The sequence below is a fragment of the Loxodonta africana genome, chromosome 16 (assembly GCF_030014295.1).
Source record: "Loxodonta africana isolate mLoxAfr1 chromosome 16, mLoxAfr1.hap2, whole genome shotgun sequence".
Taxonomy (NCBI): domain Eukaryota; kingdom Metazoa; phylum Chordata; class Mammalia; order Proboscidea; family Elephantidae; genus Loxodonta; species Loxodonta africana.
The window spans coordinates 15,583,288-15,608,321 of record NC_087357.1 but is presented as its reverse complement, the minus strand read 5'-3'; the positions used below and the strand labels follow the sequence as shown (position 1 = coordinate 15,608,321).

Here is a 25,034-nt window from a genome sequence, read left to right as displayed (position 1 = left end):
GTCAAATTTGGACTCACAGCGACTCCATGTGACAGAGTTGAGCTGCCCCATAGGATCTTCTAGGCTGTAATCTTTACGGGAGCAGACCACCAGGTCTTTCTCCCTTGGAGTGGCTGGGGGCGGGGGGTGGGGGGTTGGACAGCCAACCTTTTGGTTAGCAGATGAGTGCTTAACCACTACAGTACCAGGGCTCCTCACCAAAAGACAAATCCTTGTCCTCGGGTCAATTAACTCATAGCGACCCTACAGAACTAGGTACAACTGCCTCACTGGGTTTCCAAGGAGCAGTTGATGGGTTCGAACTGCCAAACTTTTGGTAGCCGAGCTCTTAACCACTGCTCCACCAGGGCTCCTAGGCAGAGTAAAATGATAGTTCCCACATTTGTGGACTCCAAATTAAAGGTTTTCCTATATTAACATTCAACAACAGAGCATACGCTTTTGGAGGGATATGAACGTCTACTCCTTATATCCAGAGATTAAATTTTAATTTAATAAAGGTAATGGGCTTTTAACTTACACAGAACCTAAGAAAATAAGTCATGAATACACTCCACACACCAAACTGTTTTGTGGCAGCCTAGAAGGAATAACATGCAATAAACGACAATAAGAAAAAGCCACTTATCATATAATCTAGTCTTTATTGAAAGACTTACTTCAACTGTGGTTTACAGCTTTGGCTTAAGTTGGCCAGTCATTTTAGCCTCACTGCCAGCAGGCATAAAAATCAAGTGGGAATGGCATGGGGGAAAATACTAGTAGAGAGATTATTAGAGCAAAGAAGATGGCAGTCAGAAACACATCACCAAAATAAATCTCGAAATAATTACGAAACAAAAAACATTTTCTTGCACGCCAAAGAATCTCTGCTGCTGTTTTTAATAAACATGGAAAATGCAATGATTCTTAGGCTTAAATTGGATCAAGATAGCACTGACTTTGGTTTGGGTTAAAAAATAGTCTGAGTCTGTGTTATCTTGGCAGTTGTATTTTGAAACAGTTCATTTAATTTGGATAAGTAGATCTATATTTTAAAAATCATTTAATATGAAATAACTTCCATTAACTGAACCGATCATGAATTCCTGTTCTCTCAGATTAGACCAAGGGCACTTCAATCAGATGCTTACTGTAGCACTATACCTAGAGGTGGATAATCATAGAACGTGAAACTGGGAAACGCTGCAGCTATATTTAGCTGTCAGTTATCTCAATAAGCTACTTAATTTACTGGCGGACCAAAATGAACAAACTGAGAATTTAACAGTCTTTATCAATACAAGAAAAAAAGTCTTTAGTTATTCAAGTTTCATGTATCTTCATGGAATTTTTAACCAGGAAGCATAATTGATATAATTTCTTGAATGTTCTCCTTATAAAATATAAAGTTAACGTCTTCAAAAACATCCCCCAAAGACACTAACCACAAACAAAAGATATCAGCACAAGTTTTATAAGAGTGTAACAGATGACGAATGTAGTTAAAACTAAGTGCCATAAAAAATGTGGCCCAAAGATGAGGAACTTCAGACCCTGTAAATTTTTACGAGGAATACATTTGACTATATTTGTAAGCAGGGGATGAAGTAATACTAAAACTATTGTGGTCACTAATTTATAAAACCATCATTATTTTAAAGCTAATTGCAAGACTTCAAAAGCTTAAAAAATAGTAATTTGTGGGTTCAAGTTGCATCTTACTACTTAACCAGAAAGGGTTATTTTCTCATTTTGGTGCTCAGGCCTCAAAACATTTCAAATACACTCCTGAAGCATCTGCACCCCCTAGCTGTCACAGTTCATATACACAGGGTTGTCTCTCTTTCATTTCTGTTCTGAAAGAAATCTGAGGCAGTTTTTACCCACACAGCCTGAAGAGTCCCTCAGAAGCAACCCTTAGTCTTACACATCTTCCTGATCAATTCATTTACAGACTCCGCATACAAAGCACTCAGCCTCTGCTCAGGCTTGTCGTTTCACGCACACTACCTACCCACTTAAAGAGTTAGCAAGTCACAGCTCTGTGGACTATTTAAACTGAATACCCAATTATACACTGGTACAACCAACTGTCTAAATAAGATGTCTTAGCAATTTGTTAAAAAAATTATTGGGCAAAATAGATCTAATTTTAAAAAACACTCCAAAATTTTTAAAAAACACTTATACTATACAACTTATAGGAACCTTGAATTAGGTTTACAAGGTTTCGAATCAAGGTATTTACATACCAAATGATGTAAAGCAAAAAAAGAAAAAAAAATTCTCGTTTCTAATATCTTAAGATGTACTAATGGATTAAAGATTTGTATGAAATTAAAGTTAAGGCTTTTTCTGTGTAATAATTTGTGTAATTTTAATTTTACATAGTAGCCAACCTTGGAAATGTCAGTCTTGAACATTCTTATCATTCACTGCCTTCAAAGCAGCGAGCGTGTTAAGTGTTACTTCAGATAATTACATTGCTGCTACCTCCAGGACGAAGCATGCTTTTTAAACACTGTAGTTATTCAATATTTACAATGTATATCATTCAAACTTCATGTAAAAGCACAAGTATGACTGTCTGACTTTAATACAAACACCATACTTGGGAGTTCCCCCCTCCCCAAATGAAACGTCATTTACTACAGTTTTAATAATCAACACTTTTTGACGTTTTAAAAATATGTCTGGATGTGGACCACCAACATTCGCTCAAGTAACTCAGACAATGCTGCTCCTTATTTAGGCTGCAAATTTTCTTTATCAGTCTGGCTTCAGTTTCTTTAGGCACAGAGAAAGTAAATATTTCCTCCAAAGGTGACTCCGAATCATGCCTTTCTGCTGAGTGTCACGCAGTTTCCTGCTGACTTCCACTGTGGTCCACCTTGGGGCGGGGGCGGGGAGTATCAGGATGAACTTATATGTGGCTCCCAGTTTTTCACAATCCTCCCTTTTTTTGCTCTTTTAAAAACACAGTGAGTTAAAATACTGAACAGCAAGATAAAAATGGAATCGTGTCTAGGATTCAAAATGTATCACCCACTTCTATTATATCAAAATTTGCAGTCAGGGTTGTCTTTATTGACTTTATTTTAGTTTTTGTACACAAAGAAAAATCATGTTCATATCCATCATGAACAAAAACTTAAAAAGGCAGAACTAGAAGACATGTGTCCTTCACCAAAGCAAAGCTGTGCTAAAGGTTCCAAACATTTCAATTTTAAAATAAATATTTTCATTTTCCGATGTCTACTTTCATGTCTTCAGAGTGTCATAGGAAACCGAAGCCTATCATGAATTAAATTTTGCTTAGAGTCCCAGCTCACTGCGTTTGGTAACTTGCCATACCATATCCAGCTTGGTTAGGAGGAGGTATTACGGGGGGAGGAGCTTGTCCTTGGGGAGGCTGAGCACCAAATCCACCCATCCAAGCAGCAGAAGGTGATTGACTTGGGAGGAAAAAAAAAAATCTTCAGCAAACAAACAAAAAAAAAAATCACCTATACATTTATACCAAAATCTAGACAAGCCTAATCACAGACAAATAGAATTAACAAATCTATCAAATAGAGCAAAGAAAAAAAAAATATATATGTGTAGAATACAAATCCCTAACTATGACTATTAGTCTTAAATTTTTAAGATAATCACTTTAATTTTAACTCTTCTCTGAAAAGTGACTTTAAAAGAGGTAATTCAACACATAATCCACCCATAATATACTGCATACATGGTGTATCAACTTATAAGAAATTCCAAAACACAAATTCATGTTGAAAAGAGTCTCAGAAGGAGGAACCAGTGAAAATAAAGGTCAGGGCCTGGAAGAAAAAAACAGTACAAAGGAGAGCAACCCACTCTATCAACAAAGAGAGAGGAAAAAGCTACTTTATATCAGATCAATTTCTAAACAAATACCTTTAACATGCAAAAATAAACAATAACCTAATATTTTAGAAATGTAAACCAAATTCTACCAACTGCTTACAGGGATAGAACACACCAAATGTTACCTCAACCTCCATTTTCACCTAGGTAACAAAAAGTCATTTTTCAGCTTCACGAATCACATTTCATAAGATTTTCTTTTATAATGGCTTATAATGCCAATTGGTTCAAAGTACTTAATTTAAATAGATTCTCCTTAGGAAAACTCACTTTTTATGTTTTTTGTCAGAACCATTTTGTTTCTGTTCTAGAAAAACACAACTTACTCTACTCCGAATCCTTGTTGATTCCATGGTTGTCCGTATACCCCATAAGGCGGTACTTGCCACCCATTTGCCATATACTGTCCATACTGTTGTGGGTTTCCATAAACTTGGCTCCACTGGCCCCACTGGCTATAGTCAACCTAGGAAAAAACAAATGGCTGTTTTAGTGAACAAGTAAGAAACACCGTATTTGAAGAAAGAGTGGGAGACAAGGAAGAGAAAAACTAAGTAAGCACCCTTATGTGAATAGGACTCTGTTATTTATCATTGTCTAAGTTTATTGGGGTGGTGACACCTGTGAAAAGAAAGTATTAAGATTCAGTTAATACCGCAAAGACAATCACTTTTGAAATAGCATTAATAACATCAATTGAAAGCAGCTATGTGCTGTATTTTTTTTTTTTTTTGCTGGTTTATTTTACACTTTGCAAAGCTTTTGTGCAGATATGTAAGATGGAAACTTTAAAGTGTTCTACGAAAGATCGAATTACCTGTTGGAAGTTTTTAGTCATATCAGGAGATTCTTTACCCCAATAGCATTTAACAACATGTCCTTCAATCGTGGTACCATTCACTGAGACAATGGCATGGGCTGCACTTTCGTGGGTTGAAAATCTGAGAGAGGAAGAAAACAAGGTTTTGCCTTTTATTTTTTAATTACTTAATAATGTAAAAATTCATTAGTTTATACTTGTCAACATGGTATTTTTCCTCAAGTACATTATACAAGTAGTTGAAAGTTCTACATTGCAAAGAAGCACTAAATTAACAAACTGATAACCTTGGGGCCAAATAATCAAAAACAGTGGGTCAAACAGAAAAGTAATAATGATACTACAGGTTGGATTTTACCTGACGAATGAATAGCCCTTCTCTGGGAAAACTCTTATTTCCATAATTTGTCCAAATGGTGAGAATGTCTGTCGCATAAGCTGATCTGAAAAACAAAAACATAGAATATTTAAGGCTCAGGCATATCCTGAAATAGCACTGATAGTGACGACACTCCACGGAGCAGGCGATTAGAGGACAAGACCCTGTACCTGTTAACCCAGAAGCAATTCCTCCACAGTAGACAGTACAATTCTTTGGACTTGACTGGTTGACTACATCTTCAAATCTCAACTGTTTAGTGTTGTCTGTATGCAGAAAAAAAAAAGAAAAACTAATTGTTATACGATATTGCAAAGCTATCTTCTGTTAATCACCACGTACTTTTACATACATACGTAACATTTTACTGTGTTTTTGGTGATAGCTTACACAGCAGGTTAGGTTCCCGTGCACCATATACTTTTATGTATACAGCTATGTGGATAAATAGCTCATGGGAAGAGAAAATATAACTTTCTTTCTTTCTACCTTTCCACCGATTATTCTATGTTATTGTGCTTTAGGTGAAAGTTTTTGCACAAATTAGTTTCTCATTCAAAAATTTACATGCAGATTGTTTTGTGACACTGGTTTCATAACTTTTTTTCTTGAAGCTATGATTTACAAAATCAGGTGGTTCACAACCCCAAAAATGCTGATACCAAAGCCCATTTTTTTTTTAAATCAAATTCCAGATGAAACGAGTCTTGCAATGTTAATAAAATGTAAATATTAAGAAATTAAGACTATAATGATACATGATTTTGTGAAGGGTTTACTACTATGAATTCTACAGTATATGCCGACATAGCAGACATATCTTACTTTCTTGTGTACTTTTTGGTGCAGGTGGTTTACGTGTAGCCCAATTGGTTCTGATCTGACGACCACCCAACCACTGGCCTCCCATATGCACAATTGCGTTTTCTGCATCCTACAGAGAAAAAAGGGAAAGAGAGAAAAAGCAATCACAAAGAAAATGCTGGTATATAAGTCCCAGTAAGACGAAATTAAATGTTGGCGTTGCTGGATTCTATAAATCTCATCAGTAAATTCACTGAGCACCCTTAACAAACAAAACTGAACACCGTAAGAAAAGAATTTCAATTTGAGTGACTCATAAAACCTATTTTTATTCAAAGGTTTCAAAATACTAAGGCAGCATTTAAGCATCAAGGGAAATTTATCACAATTCATATACGCAAGGAAAAATAGCAATCCCACTGATTATCATAAAATTTTTTAGTTTCTCAAATACACACATTTGGATAAAAAGGAAAGCAGAAATCCCACATGACAAAGTTGTCTTTAAATATCTTAATTTTACAATTTATAATGCAACTTTTTTTGGTATATAAAAACAACTAGTTTAAATTACCTCCCCTCCCAAAAATCTACATTCTAATAGCAACCAATTATGATCATGATGCAAAATTTAAAACTCGTTTAAAGGCAGGAGACTTTTTTGCACTACCATTTCAGCTGTTGTACCAAAACCAAACCCACTGCTATCGAGTCAATTCAGATTCACAGCGACCCTATATGACAGGGTAGAACTGCCCCATAGGGTTTGTAGGTTGTAATCTTTACAGAAGGAGACTGCCACATCTTTCCTCCGTGGAGCAGCTGGTGGGTTTGAACCACCAACCTTTTGGTTAGCAGCCGAATGCTTAACCACTGCATCACCAGGGCTCCAGCTGTTCAATGGCATAAAATAGAGTTCAGAGTATCAGGATCAATGCGAATTTGCAAGGAACCTAAGCACAGATGGGATTCAATGCCTGGCCTTTATTTTATTGCCTCAATAAAATGTAGTTTAAATTGCTGAAACTGTTCTAAAATTCCAATATCAAAGCCCACTTTATTATTTAACGTTATAGTTAATGCAAATGCTTAGATATTTTGGTGCCTCTTTCTTAAAGAATACACACAAAAATCAAGATGAACTGTTTAAATTCTAATTTACATAATTTGCTGTGGTCATTAACCTCTCAGTTATAAAAGTATGGACAATAAATAAAAGAGCTAAAACTGAGATTTTCATGATTAAGAATGAATATAATTTACCATTCCTTCCAGATTCTCAGATTAGCTCACTTATCCCCGTTTTGGGATTTACTTCTAACCCATCTCACAAATGCAATTTTAATAATCTTCCTCACAGTGTTATTAGCCTATCCTTTTCCAGCTGTTTATTTCCAAGCTGACGAAAAAAGAACATGCGCTATCGTTTACACGCACAAAATTACATGTAAGTTGTGTTTTGCAGTTAACATCCCATGTTAAATACTGAAGTTTCAGATATGATATACTAAAGACTAACAGTATAATAAAAATTGAGTTGAAAGAACATACCAGTTTGTTATAAAAAGATACAAAACCATAGCCTTTGGATTTTCCAGTTGCCATGTCTTTAACTACCCGGGCATCCCTGTGAAAAGAAGCACAGCTAAATGAGGGAAGTAAGAGTCACCCTCAAAATAAAAACTAAAAGGAACCACACACACTGTATTGTGAGCATTTTTTTTTAAATAAAATTCCAGTTAGCCCTAATTAACTACAGCCATTCCTGAACTCTCCCTAATGTTTCTTTACCTGTTAGAAAAAAGCAGTAGGACAAAAACATGTAATAAACATGCAACCTAATCAAATAGCCTGTGCTTTCTAAACTAACTGCTCAAATCTGGCGATTAAGAGGAACAAGCTTCCTTTTCTAATACTCTATTGACTAGTGTCCTCTAAGGTTTACTGCGTCTATAAGTTACTGTAACAATGCTAACTACTTTACCATGCAATCTCTAAATAGTTAAATGTCTTCTGCCTAGTGATACAAAATATATGAAATATTAAAAAATTGAAAAAGAGGAAAAAATAGGAATTAAAAAGGCATACATGGCCTGTTAACAGATTTCTTTATTTTTCTTGGTCAATTCTCTACCATCATTTTGGAGTTTGGGCAGCTGTAAATTTTGAAAAATTGACATTTTCAGAAATTTAAGAAAGGAGAATAAAAAACTAACAACAATGCTAAGCACACCAGTACGAAAACAACAAATTTACACAGAAATTTTAGTGAGTAAGTTAAAATGATTGGAAATATAGAACTCCACTGAATATAGAATGTTAAATTGTAAATACTAAAATATGTATATATAAATAATGTATAATAAGAATAAATAGAAATGAGAAAAAAATCTACAACTGAGTTCCAGTGTGCACAGTTCCTTGCAGTTAGCCTTCAAGATCCTGTCCATTCTTATGAGCAATTCTGCAAAATAACCAGAATGCTATTACTTTTAATTGTGACTTGGACTTTAAAAAAAACTGCAGGTCTCAGGTATAAATAAAGATTGAAAAACAGCAACCTGTATTATTTTTTATATTGATTTTTAAAACAGTACTACTTACCACATTTACAGATTAAAAAGCAAAGCAAACATCAAAATAGAAAATTAAGAATTAAATCTTTCTTTGAATTAAATATATAGAACAACAAATTGGATAGAGAAAGCAATTGTTGTTCTTAGTTGAAACATATTCCTGTAAATTAGTACTAAAACATTTCATTCAGATTCATAGGAAGTGAACATATAAACCGGTTTTATTCAGAAAGATAAACTGTGATAAACATATTATACAACTTTCAACCACTTTCAATTTTCTAATACATTTGATCAAGTAACACACAGTGAAATTTAAGCATAAAACTTGTTAAAAACCAAACCACATTTGCCACCTAACTAGCAAAATCAAAAACCACTAACAAATATATCTACTAATTAATCCCACACTTATGACTCAGACACTGAAACATTTTAATACCGTAAGGGTACTACTTTTCACTTACAGCTAAAATATCAAAACACAATTATCATTATAACTAAACATCAACATTTCTAATTTATTCACAATATACCCAAGGATTTACCTACTTTTCCCCATTAATGAACCCCTCTTAAAAAAGCTTAATATACAGTATAAATCACATTATTTTTTATTACTTCATTATCCTTAACCACCAAAATTACAAAATATTGACAAAAAGTTGGACTTTGATAGGTTTTACTACCCAAACATTTGCTTCAAAGATAACAAACATAATCACTTAAAATTTTTAAACACGTTATATACAGAATTAGATGAAAACAAGACCCCAAAACATTGAAATGACATTAACATTTTCAACAACATCTATTACTCAAAAAAACCAAACAAACAAACAAACAAACCCCACACTAACTAAGGAAAGAAAACTCTGGATTCCAATACAAGTTAATCATATACAATTTTGCCTATCACTATTTGAGTATAGCATTGATTATGATACTTACGATATTTTACCAAAGGGGGCAAATGCTGATTTGATATCTTCTGTTGTAATTTCTGGACTCAAATCTCCAACAAATACATGGAAGTGATCTGAAATCAAAGCATGTGGTAATCAAATACTTAAGAAGGCAGCTACTAAACCTTTTTTAGGCAACACTAAAGGAGGGGAAACCCTGTTTGGGCTGGTAATGCTGCCAGGATAATTTCAGAACTCTTCCACAGGAAAAGGCAGTAGGAGTACTTACTGGAAGTATCTTTTTTCTGGCTACTTGGTGTTGTTGCCCAGTTTACTTTGACCTCCTAAAAATAAAGATTATATTTAATACAATCATTAGGCATGTCATTATGAATCATAACACCACTTATTAAATCATTTACCAAGCAGGATTTATTTCTGTAAAAGCACTAGACTGAATAAAGCAAAACTGTCACTTAGCAGCCAACTATTTGTTAAAAGACTTACTAAGGAAGAATTAAAACTAATTTGACATGCAAATATGTATACTTGTTTTTATAGGTGCCATCATTCTATTATCTTACCTTTCCCAAAATTTTTCTCCCATTCATAGCAGCTAATGCAGCAGCTGCATCCCTGTGTTCATAAAATTCCACAAAGCAATATGGGTCATTGCTTGTATGCTGCAAAACAGAAAATCCAACAGAAGAGTTGACCCTTCTGCTATCGGGTTGCTGAGAAGAAAATCCAGGAAAAAACATTACTGATAGCTAGGAATGTACACAGTGAGATTGCATAAGCTTATGAAAGCCTAACACTCTAAAAATAAGATTTACAACTAAACCAGACTGTTTAAACCTCAGATTACTGTTGTACTCACCAGAATCACAAAAGCAGTATAGAATCATGACTATCGGTATTAAATAAAAAATCTTACTGTTATGACACTTCAGACAGATAAAAACAGACCAGATCACCAAGGAATAAAGACTAAGCGATGAAAAAAATTACCTGCTATTCTATAATGCCTTAGGGTAACTTCATAGCTACTTATGTAGGTACCTCAGGAGCTTACTGATTAAGATCAAAATACAGAATTCCGGAGAAGCATGCTAAACACAAAATAGAAGTTTATATTCTGCCAAAGAAAACCTCAAGCTCAGATTTTTGAGAGGACTGCTCCTTATCACTGTTTCTTTTCTCCAAAGATTATTTTAAAAAAGGATGAATTCTACCTATCATAATCTTTCATAAACTGTATCCCATGACTATTAAATAAAGTGCAAAAATGAACCAACTTTATTCCTGACTGAGGCTAGGATTAATACCACAAATGAAGACACTGCTACAAAGGCTGGATGGATTATGCATATTTTCTTTTCTGGATAAGGAAAGGATAGAATAGAAACAGAAAAGTTAAGATTTATAACCAAACCAAACCAAACCCAGTGCTGCGAGTTGATTCCGACTCACAGCGACCCTGTAGGACAGAGTAGAACTGCCCCATAGAGTTTCCAAGGAGCACCTGGCGGATTTGAACTGCCAACCCTTTGGTTAGCAGCCGTAGCACTTAGCCACTACGCCACCAGGGTTTCCAGATTTATAACCAGCTACTGAAATCAACTTCCTGATCTCCCAAAATATTCAAAAATACTGGAGAGTCTATACACTTTGAATCTGATCTTCCAAAGAACATGGAAATAGGCTAGTGATCAAGAATTTCTGAAAGTGTGTCTGAATAAAATATTTCAAGACTTAGCTACATTTCTGTATCACAAAAACACCAATGTATGAAATTTTTATTTTTACATTCTACAACAACACTCTACTTGCCAGTAGTTGGCAAATAAGTATTTATAAAGACTACGAAAAGTAGCTAGCGTTACTAGGTAATAGCAATGTTATCACTTAAAATGGATCAATTATTATATAATTACAACCCATCCTGAAGAGCTGTACAACTGTACAAATGTATTTTTTAGGTAAGGTTAAAAACGTTCTTCACCGTTCAAAGTGAAATGCCCTACAAAAGTAATATTTAAAATGTGGAATTCTAGTTAGACTTACAAGGGATAAAAATATCAGATAAAATAAGGATCTTTTCAATAATCACTGTTTTTCTTTCAAGGAAAGTTTTAGAAGAAAAATCCAAAATAGGGTGCCTAAAACAATAGCATTTCCTTGAGGGAAAAAACTGTGATCGTTAATACTGACAACAAAACTATGCGCTCTCATACAAAATCCTAGTGTTGTTGGTGAAGACTGAGCTTCTTGGATCAAGGCAACACATGAGGCTATGTTGTCATCTCCTGTCTGGAGCGGAGATGAGTGGGCAGAGGAGGTCAGAAGCTGGCCGAGTGGACACGAAAAGAGAGAGTGGAGGGAAGGAGCGTGCTGTCTCATTACCGGGAGAGCAATTAGGAGTATATAGCAAGGTGTATATAAATTTTTGTATGAGAGACTGACTTGATTTGTAACCTTTCACTTAAAGCACAAAAATTAAAAAAAAAAAAAAAAAAACCTCTAGTGTTGCAGCCACGTGAATGGAGTCTTAAAGGCAGAGAAAGAAAATCGGGGAAAGTCTCCAAGTAAAAATATGCACTTAAATTTCTCTTGTGAAAGAGTTAATATTTACAAGTAACATTCACTGAAGAAGAGATTTAAAACCAAGAAAGCAGCTAAAACTGTGCTAATTGATTTTCCCTTTTGCTCCCACCTCTTACACCCTGATAGTCTCCAACAGAGACACTAATAATTGTAGGGAAACATACAGGGGTCCAATGGCTGATCTACAGTAATGTACCAACAGCTGCTGATGAGTCGACTCCGACTCATTGTGACCCCACGTGTATCAGAGTAGAACTGTGCTGTGCTCCACAGGGTTTTCAATGGCTGATTTTTTAGAAGTAGATCACCAGGCCTTTCTTCCAAGGTCTTTCTGTTAGCAGCCAAGTCCATTAACCGCGTGCACCACCCTAGGGACTCCATGGTAACATAGGTTCTAGAATACAAGCCTACTCGTACACACTGGCTAACTTCAAATTTATCTAACCAGTAGTAGGCGAGATCCCATTCGATGTACCCTTCTAAAAAGTGACTTTAAAACAATATATATTCATGCACATTGTATTTCACTGAATTTAAGACATCATTGATTTTTAAGTCACATCCCAACTGTCAAAGATGTTAAAATTTTTTTCAACATTTACTTTAGAATCAATAATATGCGTTTATTATAGTAGATGGGGAAAACGTATATCTAAGATAAAGAATATCTCAAGTAAAAACCACAAAACTAGGGGGAAAAGGGACTTTTCATACACTGAAATAAAATTTATAAGAGGAAAATATATGCCCAGATATTCTATACTAGAGCTCACGACCTTTGGAAGCTTTCCATTTTATACCATCACCAAGGGTGCTTACCTTAATTAGTGCTGTCACCAATTTTTGTTGAATGACATAAACGTCAAGACAGAGAAATATGAGAGTATGCAACTATTCAAAAAGTCCATATCTAAATAGTTCTAGAATATGGACACAATATGAAAACTTATTTCAAGTCCCTCCATCCCCCAATGGTGGAATAAATCCACAGGTTGAAAAAAAAAGTTAAAACAAATCTTTATCAAGTGTTTCTCAACAATTTTTGAATGACTCTTTCCACTAAAACTACTCCAGTCAGCTTCCAACCTGATCACGCCACTGAACCTGCCTATCGAATTCACCAGGACCACTCTGCCACCTCCTGGATCCCTTCTGTCCTCATCCTGACTTCCAAGCAGCATTCAAACCACGTGACAGCTTTCCTCTGCCTTTATAAACATTCTCTTCACTTGGCTCCCCCATTCTTCTCTGTCTTCCTGTTACCTTACTGGAGGATCCTTCAGAAGGTGGTTCTCTCTCCTTCCCTCAGCCTCCTAATGTTGAGGACGCTCCAGGGCTCAGGCCTATGCCCCTCTATTCCTCGCTAGCAACACTCTCTGAAGGTGATCTTGTCTACTGCATGGCTTCAGATGTCATTACAAGCTGCCACACATCTGGAGCAGTGGTATCTCCGTAGCTCCAAACTAGCTTATCCAACTGCCTAAATCAGTGTCCACTTAGATAACTAACACAGGTCTTAAACTGCACAGGGCCTGATTCTGACCACTCCCCCCACCCATCCTGTGCCTCCCTTAGTCACCCCTATTTTAGTAAATAGCATTACCATCCACAAACAAAAATCTTAGGGCTTTCTTACTTGCTTTTCTTTGCCTTACTTCCCCTCAGCTAATCCATTCCTAAAGTTTACCCCAAAATATATCCCAAATTTATCTATCTCTGTTTCTACAGCTACCACTCCAGAGAATAAGCCCTCATCATTTCTTACCTGGACAGTGAAATAAACCCAACTGACTCCTCTCCTTTCATCCTTGCCCTCTACAATCCATTCTCCACACCCAAACCCAGCGCTGTCGAGTCGATTCCGACTCATAGCGACCCTATAGGACTCAGTAGAACTGCCCCATAGAGCTTCCAAGGAGCGCCAGTAATCTTAAAAATGCCAATCTTTTCTCCTGCTTAAAACCCTACGGTGGCCTGCTGTTGCGGCCAGAAGAAAACCCAAACCTCTGCCATGGCCCACAGTGCCTGCCCTATGTGAGTCTGTACCCTGCCTGCCTCCATGGACTCACTTCCCACCACTCCCCTCCATCACTCACCAGCTTCCAGCCATCCTGGTCTTTGGTTCCAGGAACATGCCAAGCTCATTTCCAACTTGAGGCCTTTGTATTTGCTGTTCTTTCTGCCTCCAGCTCTTAGCATAGGTGGTTCCATCTTGTTATTCACATCTCAGCTCAGAGGTGACATCTTCCTTTACCATCTACCCTATATTAGTACCATCCCTCCAATCACCATCACAGCATTCTGTTTTATTTTCTTCATAGTTCTCACCACTATCTGAAATTATCTTGTGTACCTGTTTATCAACAATACCCTAAGATGAGATCTCACGGTGACCTCATTTGTCTGGCTCTCCACTATTTCCCCAGTGCCTTGAATAGTGCCTAGCACAAAGTAAAATTTTGATTAATGAATGAATAAACAATCAAATACAGGAAGGAAAGAAGGAAAAACATACAGCAGAACAGAATGATGACAGTCATTAGTTAGGAAAGATGATCAAAAGTCCAATCTGCTTTATGAGTTTTAACAGCTCCCCCATCTCAGGATAAAACACAAACTTAGCACAGCTTCTGGCCCCTGCCAAACACTCCTGCCTCGTCTCTGCCACATCTGATGACTGATCCCCTTCTAAACTCTAACCATGGCCATATTTTCTATTTTTCCCCCTCTTTCTCTCACAAGCACTTGTGTTACCTGACTACTACCCTGGATCATGCTCTTCTACCTGGAATCCCTTCTTCCCCAAACTCCTTTCTAGACTATTTATACTATTACCCTTTCAGGTTTCAGCCTAGATGCTGATTCCTACAAGAACCTCCCTCAACCTCCTAAAATTGTACCAAATACCCTCCCTATGTGCTCCCACTGTGCTTTGAGCTGTCTCCTTCCATAGTGTTTATTAACCTATATCATCAGTGTCTGTTAACTCCTCTGACTCTTTGGCTACGCTCTGAAATTCTGTGGGGCTAGGAACTGTCTTATTCACTCTTATACCCTCATACTTGACTAGTGCCTGGTACACAGCAAATACTAAAATTAAAACTGTTGATGAGGAAATGAAAACACAAGGAAGAAAACAACTGAAAACACGATGTGTTGGGCACTGCTGCAGTGTCTAAACCAGAAAAGTATAAAAATTAAGTTTTCTTTGAAAAAAGGAGAACAAAATTATTAACCTAAAAATTTAAATGCCTACAACAACATCTGGATAAGGCTGCTCAGTCATTAGTATTTACCTAAAATGGAAAAGATGCATGGTGCTGCAGGATGAACACACTAACCTGTTCTTTGATATACAATTCCTAAACGTTAACTGTGTCGTATCTGAATCAGTAACATTCTTATTGGACCTCTAAGAAATACCATCTAGTTTTTCACCACTCTGAGATAAGCTCTAACAACTTTTATAAGAAGAATCATTTAAAGATAACTGTATCGTGAAGAATGGCCATTTGAGACTAACAACACAGCAACTTCACCCTCTTGAATAAAACACCATTCTAAACATAGTTGATCAACCAAACCAGAGTATTAAGTCGGTGCAGCAAACATGCATTTCTCCACTAGAATAACTTTAGGCTTAAAACGATCTTACAAAGAGTATCTCAAAATATTAAACATCACGCTAATTGACAGCACGTGTAACTGGGAAGATCTTACCTCTGTTATCATTTTACAGCTTTTACAGGGTCCAATCTGACTAAACAACTGAAGTATAAGGACTTCTGTGACATCTCTGGAGAGGTTACCTACGTATCTGTACAAGAAGGGGGAAAAAAATCAGAAATTTTCCTTCAGTTCTGACACTCTAAATTGTTATTTAATACATCACCTTTTATTTTAACTTCCTCTTGTCTCTAATAAATTTTTTCCCAATTAAACTTGATCCTATGAAAGTTAAGATTAACCCTTATTCAGGAAGGCAATTGTTTTTAGCCCATGAAAGTACCACTTTAAAACACATTACAAAAAACAAATCAGAGTGACCTTGCGTAAGACTAAGAGACATTATTCTGTACCCTATACATAATTTTCTCATCTTAATTCCAATCGTTAAAGATGTAAACCACTCTCAATATTGAACTACAGGATATGGATTTGAGACATAATTTGAAATAATTTATAACACAAACACACCACATAACAACAAATACTGATTCATTAAAACACCTGACTATAAAAGATTTTAGACATAAGGTGAATTTATCTTAGACCACAACCAAAGCAGTAACATGAACAAAGAGAATTAAAGTTATAGTAAAACACACAGCGACAGGAGGCCTTTTTTTTTTTTTGACTAAGACTGTTATCAATGATATATCGTCATTGTTTTGTTTTAAGAGAGCAGAATACAATAATAAAATTCTCTAGTCATTTTAGCATCGGAGTCAACAAAATACATCTTTATATAGACAAGCAAAACAAATATAAAATTTTCTTTAGAAATTCAGAGGAAAGCTAAGAAAATCCAAGTATATTTTCAACTATGGGCATTTATACATAAAGATTTGGGTTTTTTTCTAATTACAAATTGAACATATACATATTTAGTATAAAAATGCTGAAATACAGGTAAGTTTAAAAAGAAAAAGTACTTAGAACTTCACCATCCAGACATGACCACCTTAGTATATATCTTGTTCCATGGATTTACCTTAATAAATTGCCAAACTTTTAAGTCTTTCTGACACCCAGCGTATAAAGGTGGGAGCCTTTTTAAATCCTCAAACTTAGATCTGTTATGAACAATCTCATAAACCAAACAATATTTGTAAGATTTAACACAGTTTCCTCTGGAAAGTAAAAGGACCTAAACTTTATTTTTCTAATATATAACATCTGGAAACCAAGCATTTAGACCAAAATAAGCCTTGAATTCATTGAATGCCATATTAAATACATAACCGCTTTAAGCTGGAACACTGTGAAAGAGGAAAATAACAGACCAAGAAAGTTAAAGTTAAGGAAAAAAATGATTCAATTAAGTATGAGTAGCAATTTTCCAGTTAAGAATTTCATTGCAATGGAAACCAGTAACATTAGTTTACATGCCCTAAAATTGAAACACAAACCCATGATACTTAAATAGAAGACTAAAGCAGGGATAAACTGGTTTAGGGCCACCATGCCATCTTTTCCTTATGATTTAGGTACAGCCGATCATGGGTGGGTTATGCAATGACAGACTTTGTCCAGCAGCAGTGAAAGGCTATGGGGTTATGGGCTGGCCATACATACAACTGCATGTCCCACTTTAACCCATAAGGTTTGTCAGCCTGTATTCATCAAAGAATCTCTTTTTGTACAAAATAAACCAATCTATAAGAAATATTAACAAATGATGTTGATCTCCCAGGCATTAAGCTCATCTAACCTAAAGAGCTAGTTAATGCATTTCTAAGAAAATAGAAATGAATAAAATTAACTTTTCACATATCAAAGTAGCAAAATTAAAGTAGAATTACTAACTTAATATAACAAAATTTAAAGGTAAGTAGTTTAAAATTTATATTACTATTTACATACAGATTTGTTCAGGAAAAACTTCCATCCTTATCACAATATAAGCTCTTACTGCTTAATAGAATTTTTACTTCATGACAACCTATTTCCAATCAGTGATAGATTCTGAAGAATATCTAGCAGCATATTTAGGTATATTATTATTAATTTACATTTCTGGCACTGATGCCCAAGAGCAAAACATTAATATTTAAGTTTAGAATGCTGTGAAACTTAACAGAAATCTGGCTTTAAGGTTTCCTATGTTTCAAATTTCTCCAGTAAAAGTTAAGTGGTAAAGAAGCAAGCTTCATTCTAAAAATTAACATAAAAGGCCTTCCATGCAACATGTTGTTGTTTTGTGTAGTCGAGTAGTTTCCGACTCATGGCGACCCTGTGTGACAGAGCAGAACTGCCCCATAGGGTTTCCAAGGCTGTAATCTTTACGGGAGCAGATCGTCACCAGGTCATACATGTAGAACATCCTAATTCGCCAGGATCAAATGGACGTAATGAACTATTTTACTTCACCCAAATTTCAGACTGCCTTCTCCTTTACTCAGAGTTCTGTAATTCAAGCATCGTAATATTTAATAGAGATACGTTTTGTGACTTTAAAAATACTGTACTAATCTGTTCCAAAATAAATACTAACAAAATATTTAAGACAAATATCCACTACTTAACCTAGTAAGAACCTCATTTGTTGGCAGTCTACGGAAATAACATCTTTTTTTCTTTCCAAATTATTGTTTCTACACTTCATTTTCTTTCTATTCTGGTTATATAAAGCTAATATAGTCTAAGTTTTTAAATATATCATTTCCACCTGAATAATAATATAAATAACAGGAAAAGACAAACAGCTTGAACTCTTGTAGTGAGAGATCAATTCAAAGAGCAAACACACAGGAAATTTCAAATGATTTTTAACAAGGAAAAAAAAAAAAGGCATACTTCAGAAGTCTACTGTCTTCTAAGAACAGGAGCTGCAGGAACTAAAGCCCTCAAAACTGAAAAGGATGCCTTTATCCCTAACATTAGGGTTAAAATCCAATTGGAGACCAGAAACTTGGCAGTTTCACAGTAGGCAAAAGTTCACATTGCCAAACTACTTCCTATGTCCAACTGGGCAGAATTTTAAGTTAAAAATATCATGCCTTTCTGAAGACTAATCACAGTCTTTCAACACTGACTGTGCTTGGCATCTGAAAAGAGTAGCCCTACCAAGGCTGAAATTACCAACATTTTTACACAAAATACTATGGCTAAATTTAAATAAAAATTTTGCTTTTATTCTTGATAAATTCCTGTACAACAAGAGATTTTACAACATCCTTCAAGAGACCACTATTAAATTGTTCAATTTGTCAATGTTTCATTTTAGGGAGGAGGCAGAGTGGAGGACAGATGCAGAAGGTACAACTGAATTGACCAAATAAGTAAGAGAGAATGACACACATACATTTTAAAGAAACAGAACATAATTAAGTTGACAAAGGGCCTAATTATAGTCATGGTATTGCCAAATCCATGGTATACCAAAATACAAACCCATCGCCATCGAGTTGATTCTGACTCATAGCGACCCTACAGGACAGAGTAGAACCACTCCATAGGGTTTCCAAGCCTGTAATCTTTATGGAAGCAGACTGCCACATCTTTCTCCCACGGAGTGGCTGGTGGGTTTGAACCATCAACTTTTTGGTGGGCAGACATACACTAAACCACTGCATCACCAGGGCTCCTTAAATCCATGGAATGAACTGAACACAATGCCGTCGAGTAGACTCTGACTCACAGTGACCCTACAGAACAGAGTAGAACTGCCCCATAGAGTTTCCAAGGAACGCCTGGCAGATCTGAACTGCCAACCTCTTGGTTAGCAGCCATAGCACTTAACCACTATGCCACCAGGGTTTCCAATCCATGGTACAGCTAGTCAATTTTATAATGGAATTTTACACTATTTTCTTCGCTTTTGCCCCTTGATGCTCAGACTGTGCTCTAAATCATTGGTTAGATATTTCCTCCTTTTGATTGAGGCTTTATCATGAAAAAGAACAGCCTTAAATAATAGCACTGGTAATGTGGTATTAGCCCAGTTCCACAATTCCTACCGATTTTGGTGCACTGCATAGATGAAAACAAACTCAAATACAACAAAACACTATTAGAGTTCAGTGTTTTATTATGGGTTCAGATATACCATGGATTAAATCACTGCACTACAAAGCTACACACAGTGAAAACCTGAAACATGTGTCCTGGAGGCAGGTGTCAGGCAATCCAGTTCCAACATCAGTATTACACAGCATGATCCCTTTTGTTTGTTTTTTCAAGTTACCCAATACATATCACCCCAAAATAAATTTCAAATAAGAATGAAGAATATCTGAAAACAGAGCTTTAGATTCAACATCAAAGCAATTCTATACCACTTAAATACCATCAAATAAATTAGTAATACTGTAGGTAATGAATATTTAAAGACCTACCTAGGCTATAAACACCATATTGTTTTCTGAAGATAGAACCATATGTCTTAGCTTGTGTGTGTCTGCAGGAAAAAAACCTCACTAGTAACACACGGGCATTTTAAGGAAACAATTTAAGATAAGCGTTGTTAAGAGTACATTTTTTAAAAACATATCAGCCACTTGAAAACCTAATCTATAGGTTTGAAATGAAAAATACAAGAAGGATCTCCATAAACGAACAAAACAAAACCCTACTAGACATCAACCTCTAAAATCACACTTGAATTTTTCATATTAGTTGTATCTGAAAGACTTCTTTGTGGAGAAATATGTAAAACATACACTTAAAATATCCACTGTGCATTAATTTCATTAATCTCTGACAAAAATCCACAATTGTGAAACGTTTGTTTGTATCTCAAAATTTTACATTTGAGGATTTAAAAGTAAAAATCAACAGACTGCACCACGTATGATAGCAATGTCTGCCTATAATTTTAAATCAATCAGGACTTAAAAAAAAGGGGGGGACTTAATACTAATTTAATGAAAGAAGTACAATCATTGTAAAAGATTTATTGAGTACCTCTTTTATGTTCCAGGCAGGGAACTAAGTGCAGCAGGTTAAGACCTAGGAGGATGTGGCAGTCCTTGTCTAAGAATGCTTACCATGGAGAAGGGTGGGAGAAGGAAAAAGGAAGACAGAAGATTGAACATGTACTGACATACAGGTACAACAAAACTGAAGATGTTTATTTACTCATATGTATACATGTCACATTTTAGATAACTGTAAACAGAGACAATTTTAATGTGTTTCAGAAAGGACAAGAGAGTATAGAGAAGCTACAGGTAGGAAATAAGTGACAAAGTTAGCTTAGTAGCTTACTGGAGAAGATCTGAAGGAGATAAGGACAAGGGAGATAGATGCAAAGATAGTTACATCAATAAAAGGTCTTAAAACAGCATATTGTTTTGCACAACAACACCAAGAGTTCGTCTTTCTAAGTAAAAGATACATACTTAAGGCTAATGAGAAAAATACCATGAGAATTTACCAATTATTCAGTAACCATTATGATGTAAAGACTTTTCTGCTTTTTTGGATACAATGTAACTTTCATCTGTTAAATACAAGCCAGCTAGGCTCTGAATTGTTTTCCCAGATGTTTCTATCAAAGTGCACATGGCTAACTAAATACCAAGACTTGGCTTCGACAGATAGATGTTAAGAGACAAATTTCAAGTTTGTCCCAATTCTCTCCTTTTTGGGAAGAGCAGGTAATAACGTAGAACATAAATATAGAAGTTCTACTCAACAGGCTTTTAATTCAAGCACTGGATGTGCTTAAGTTGGCCTCAAATTCTCAAAACAGAATGACAAATACTTTAGTGACACAGTAGAAAAACAGAAATGAAAAAATGAGTACATGGCTGCAAGAAAAAAAAACCCAGTATCAATATTCAACATAGACTTATCTTCTTCACTGAGCTAGCTTTCTTCGGTGAAGAAATGAGAAGCTAATCAAACTTCCTGAGTATCCATCTTCATCTATTCCCCAGAAAGTAATTTCCCCACCAGACAGCAGAGCCAAGTGAACTATGATCATATCAACAGCAGGCAGAGGCGAGAGAAACAAAGCACCGATCTAACTTCTAATCAAGGTGGGAATGCTGAGCCTCCAAAGCCTAGGAAAACCGAAGGTGCCCAATTTAAACATTTAATCAGAAATTATACAGACTTAAATAAAAAGGATGCGGGAGAGAAAGGAGTGGCACACTGTCAAGATAGGAATACAAACGCTGAGTCATCATCTTCATTAGGAAACGAAGAAAACTCGAACTAAGAGGTTGGAAGATGATATTCATTCATTAGACTGGCCTTACAGGTAAAAAGTAACAGCAAGACAGAGGAAAAGCGCCCCCAAAATACACATCGAATAGCGGATAAGGACATCATTTTATCCAACTCTGAAGGTCTCGACGCACAGATTAGGAACAGGCAACATCAAAAAGAGCAAGGGGAGTTTAAAAACTGGTTGTCACTTTAGCGTAGGCAGCGCTCAAAGTAAACTTCGTTATCCAAGTAAGGAAGATGCTCGGGCCACAAGAGACGTCCTTTCTGCACTTCAAAAGTAGCGGGCGCTTGGCGGGCGTTTCTGACAGCGTGGGCGGGGGCACGTGGGACAGAAAGGGAGAAGGGGCTTGAGTGGCGGAAGAGTGTCCCGCTTCCTCGGAGAGCTGAGCTTAGGAGAAGAGCCGGGGATGACTCTAGCGGGTCTGGGGACTTGGAGAGCGTGAGTGCTAATTCCTCCCGGCCTGCAGGGGATGCAGCTGCGGTCCCACCCCCAGTCCCACCCCCACCAGACCCAGCCCCTGTGGGGACCAGTAGCTCCCGGCCAGCTCCGGGCCCCCAAAGCAGAGGGGAAGCAGGCGCTTTCACGGGCCTGACAGCCTCCGCCGTGCAGAAACCGGGCCTAGGAAGTGTGCGAAGAAGAATGCAAGAGAAAAAGGTCGAGACCAGCCCCAGACCCCAGGAATTGGCTGTGTTTGGGGGAAGGGAGGGTTTCCTTCCCAAGGAAAAGGGGACAGAACGAGGAAAGCACTTTCTCCGTGCCACCTGGGCGGGGAAGCCGCCGCGCGTCCCGGCTTCGGTCCCCGCTCTTCTGCTCCCTCCCTCAGCGTCCCGCAGTGCCCGGGCCTCTCGGCGCCTGGCACCCCCGGTCTCGGGTACTCACAGAGTCCGGGGCTGCCCGTCGTCTTCCATCATGGTGGGTGCGACGGAGCGATCCCGGGACAAGGGGGAGGGCAGGGCTGGGGAGGGGAGGGGGCGGGGAGGAAGGGGAGGGGGGCTCCGGACGCCGGCTGGGGACAGAGGAAAAGGCACCGAATCCTGCTCTCGGGTTCTCTTCCCCCAGCCCGCTCCGGACACTGCGCTCCTACCAGGAGGAGCAGGAGGAGGAGGAGGATGGACAAAATGGCCGCCGCCACCAGCCAGGCAGGAAACGGGGCAGAGCGCAGGCGCGGCCCGCCAGGTCACCGCTCAGGCCGGCGGCGACGGCCTGCAACAGGGATAACTGAGGGGCGAGAAAAAGGAGCCGTGGAGGAGACCCTGTGCCCACTCACGACGGGTCACGTCCTCGCCGTGAGCCTGCTGGCCGGCCGAAGCCCAGCCAGCTCAAGTAGAGACCTGATAAAAAGAGAAACTCCGTCAAGTTGAAGTGTCTGGGAATCGTGGTCCTGGAAATAAGAGAGGGAAGCACTTCTCCAGAAGGCTTCTGGGAACTGTAGTGCGAAGAAGCAGGTCAGCGCCCGCGCTGAGCTGGGACGCGAAGAAGAGCCTTCTGGGTAGTGTAGTCGTACGTGGAGACGTGCGGCGATCCGGAAGTCGGCGTGCTGGCATAGGAGAGACAGCATAAAGGTGGCGAAACAAAAGTGCGAGAGGCGATGTCCGGAAAGTAGACTACAAGTCCCAGACTGCCTCGCGCTGGGGGCTGTCCTAGCATCGCTCCAGGCATGTTAAGGCTCTTCAGTTGGTTCAGACTGAGCCTCTGCTCCGCCTCCATCAAGCCTGAAAGCGGTTTGTTCAACTGCTGCTGAGGCAGCGCTCTTGCTCCGCGTGGTGTCGGAGCTGGGCAGGCTTTCCCGGCCCTCTTCTCTTAATTAGAACTGCCGGCCCGCGGTTGTCAACGGCCGCCTCGCGCAATGGGCCGGAGAGACAAAGACTGACCGGGCGGGGACCCGGAGGGGTTGGAGCGGACTTCGGCGGCAGCCGAGCTGGAAACTGCGCTCGCCAGGGCCCCTCGGGCTTCCCAAGAGCCGGCCGTGCCCTGCTGGGCCCGTTTTCCAGCTAAGAGATACTCTTAGCGTATGTAGGTTGCTTGTACATTGCCTTTGTAAGTTTCACAGGGTTTCCTATCCATCATCACTGGCGAATCCAAGCTGCAGTGAAGGCATTGGCAAAAAACAAATCTCCAGGAATTGACGGAAAACCTATGGAGAAGTTTTAAGGAACAAATGCAACGCTGGAGGCACTCACTCACCTATGTCAAGAAATTTGGAAGACAGCTACCTGACCAACTGACAGGAAGAGATCCGTATTTGTGCCAATTCCAAAGAAAGGTGATCCAACAGAATGTGGAAATTATTGAATAATATCATTAATATCACTCAAAAACAACCCACTGCCATGGAGTGGATTCCAACTCATAGTGACCCCACAGGGTTTCCAGAATCTGTAAGGGAGCCACTAGTGGTTTCAAACCACCAGCCTTTCAATTAGCAGTCGATTGCCTTAACCACTGGGCCACCAAGGCTCCTATATTACAGACAAGTAAAATTTTGCTAAAGATATTTCAAAAACGGTTGCAGTAGTACATTGACAGAGAACTGCCAGAAATTAAAGCCAGATTCAGAAGAGGATGCAGAAGGAGGGATATCATTGCTGATATCAGATCTCGGCTAAAAGCAGAGAATACCAGAAAGATGTTTACCTGTGTTTTATTGACTGCAAAGGCATTCAACTGTGTGGATCATAACAAATAGTGGATAACATTGTGAAGAATGGGAGTTCCAGAACACTTAATTGTACTCATGCAGAACCTGTACATAGACCGAGAAGCAGTAGTTGGAACAGAACAAGGGGATACCACATGGTTTAAAGTCAGGAAAGGTGTGCATTGGGGTTGTATCCTTCCACCACACTTAGTCTGTATGCTGAGCAAATAATCCAAGAAGCTGGACTATATGAAGAAGAATGGGGCATCAGGATTAGAGGAAGACTTATTACCAACCTTCAATATACAGATGACACAACCTTGCTTGCTGAAAGTGAAGAGGACTTGAAGCCAATTATTGATGAAGATCAAAGACGACAGCCTTCAGTATGGATTACATCTCAACATAAAGAAAACAAAAATCCTCACAGCTGAACCAATAAGAGCATCATGATAAATGGGAAAAATATTAACATGGACTGCCAGAAGAATGGACACATCTGTCTTGGAAGTACAGCCAGAATGCTCT

General features: G+C 38.0%; 1 protein-coding gene across 7 annotated transcripts; it reads right to left on the bottom strand.

Annotated features, from left to right (window-relative positions):
- Nucleotides 1–3,047: 3,047 nt before the first annotated feature.
- TIAL1 (TIA1 cytotoxic granule associated RNA binding protein like 1) lies at nt 3,048–23,281 on the bottom strand. 7 transcript variants are annotated; one of them, XM_064269247.1, is made up of 13 exons: nt 22,748–22,772; nt 20,028–20,089; nt 15,688–15,784; nt 9,945–10,094; nt 9,650–9,704; nt 9,407–9,494; nt 7,431–7,506; nt 5,901–6,009; nt 5,246–5,341; nt 5,055–5,139; nt 4,694–4,817; nt 4,203–4,342; nt 3,048–3,437 (listed from the first exon to the last, which is right to left on the bottom strand). In XM_064269247.1, the coding sequence occupies exons 3-13, from the start codon at nt 15,697–15,699 to the stop codon at nt 3,311–3,313; spliced, it is 1,062 nt and encodes a 353-aa protein (XP_064125317.1). In that variant the 5' UTR covers nt 15,700–15,784; nt 20,028–20,089; nt 22,748–22,772; the 3' UTR covers nt 3,048–3,310. The 7 variants fall into 7 exon arrangements, with proteins under 7 accessions (XP_064125317.1, XP_064125315.1, XP_064125316.1 ...); XM_064269245.1 differs by lacking the exon at nt 20,028–20,089 and having other exon boundaries at nt 22,748–23,281; XM_064269246.1 differs by lacking the exon at nt 20,028–20,089 and having other exon boundaries at nt 9,945–10,043; nt 22,748–23,280.
- Nucleotides 23,282–25,034: the final 1,753 nt, after the last annotated feature.

Bases quoted from the DNA above. Each gene is read 5' to 3' on its own strand.
- TIAL1 (XM_064269245.1), bottom strand. From the start codon at position 22,779: ATGATGGAAGACGACGGGCAGCCCCGGACTCT. The intron at 15,785-22,747 runs GTGAGTACCCGA...CTTCTTGTACAG, and splicing joins GACGGGCAGCCCCGGACTCT to ATACGTAGGTAACCTCTCCA. The intron at 6,010-7,430 runs GTATGTTCTTTC...TTTTCTCTGTAG, and splicing joins TATCTTTTTATAACAAACTG to GATGCAGAAAACGCAATTGT.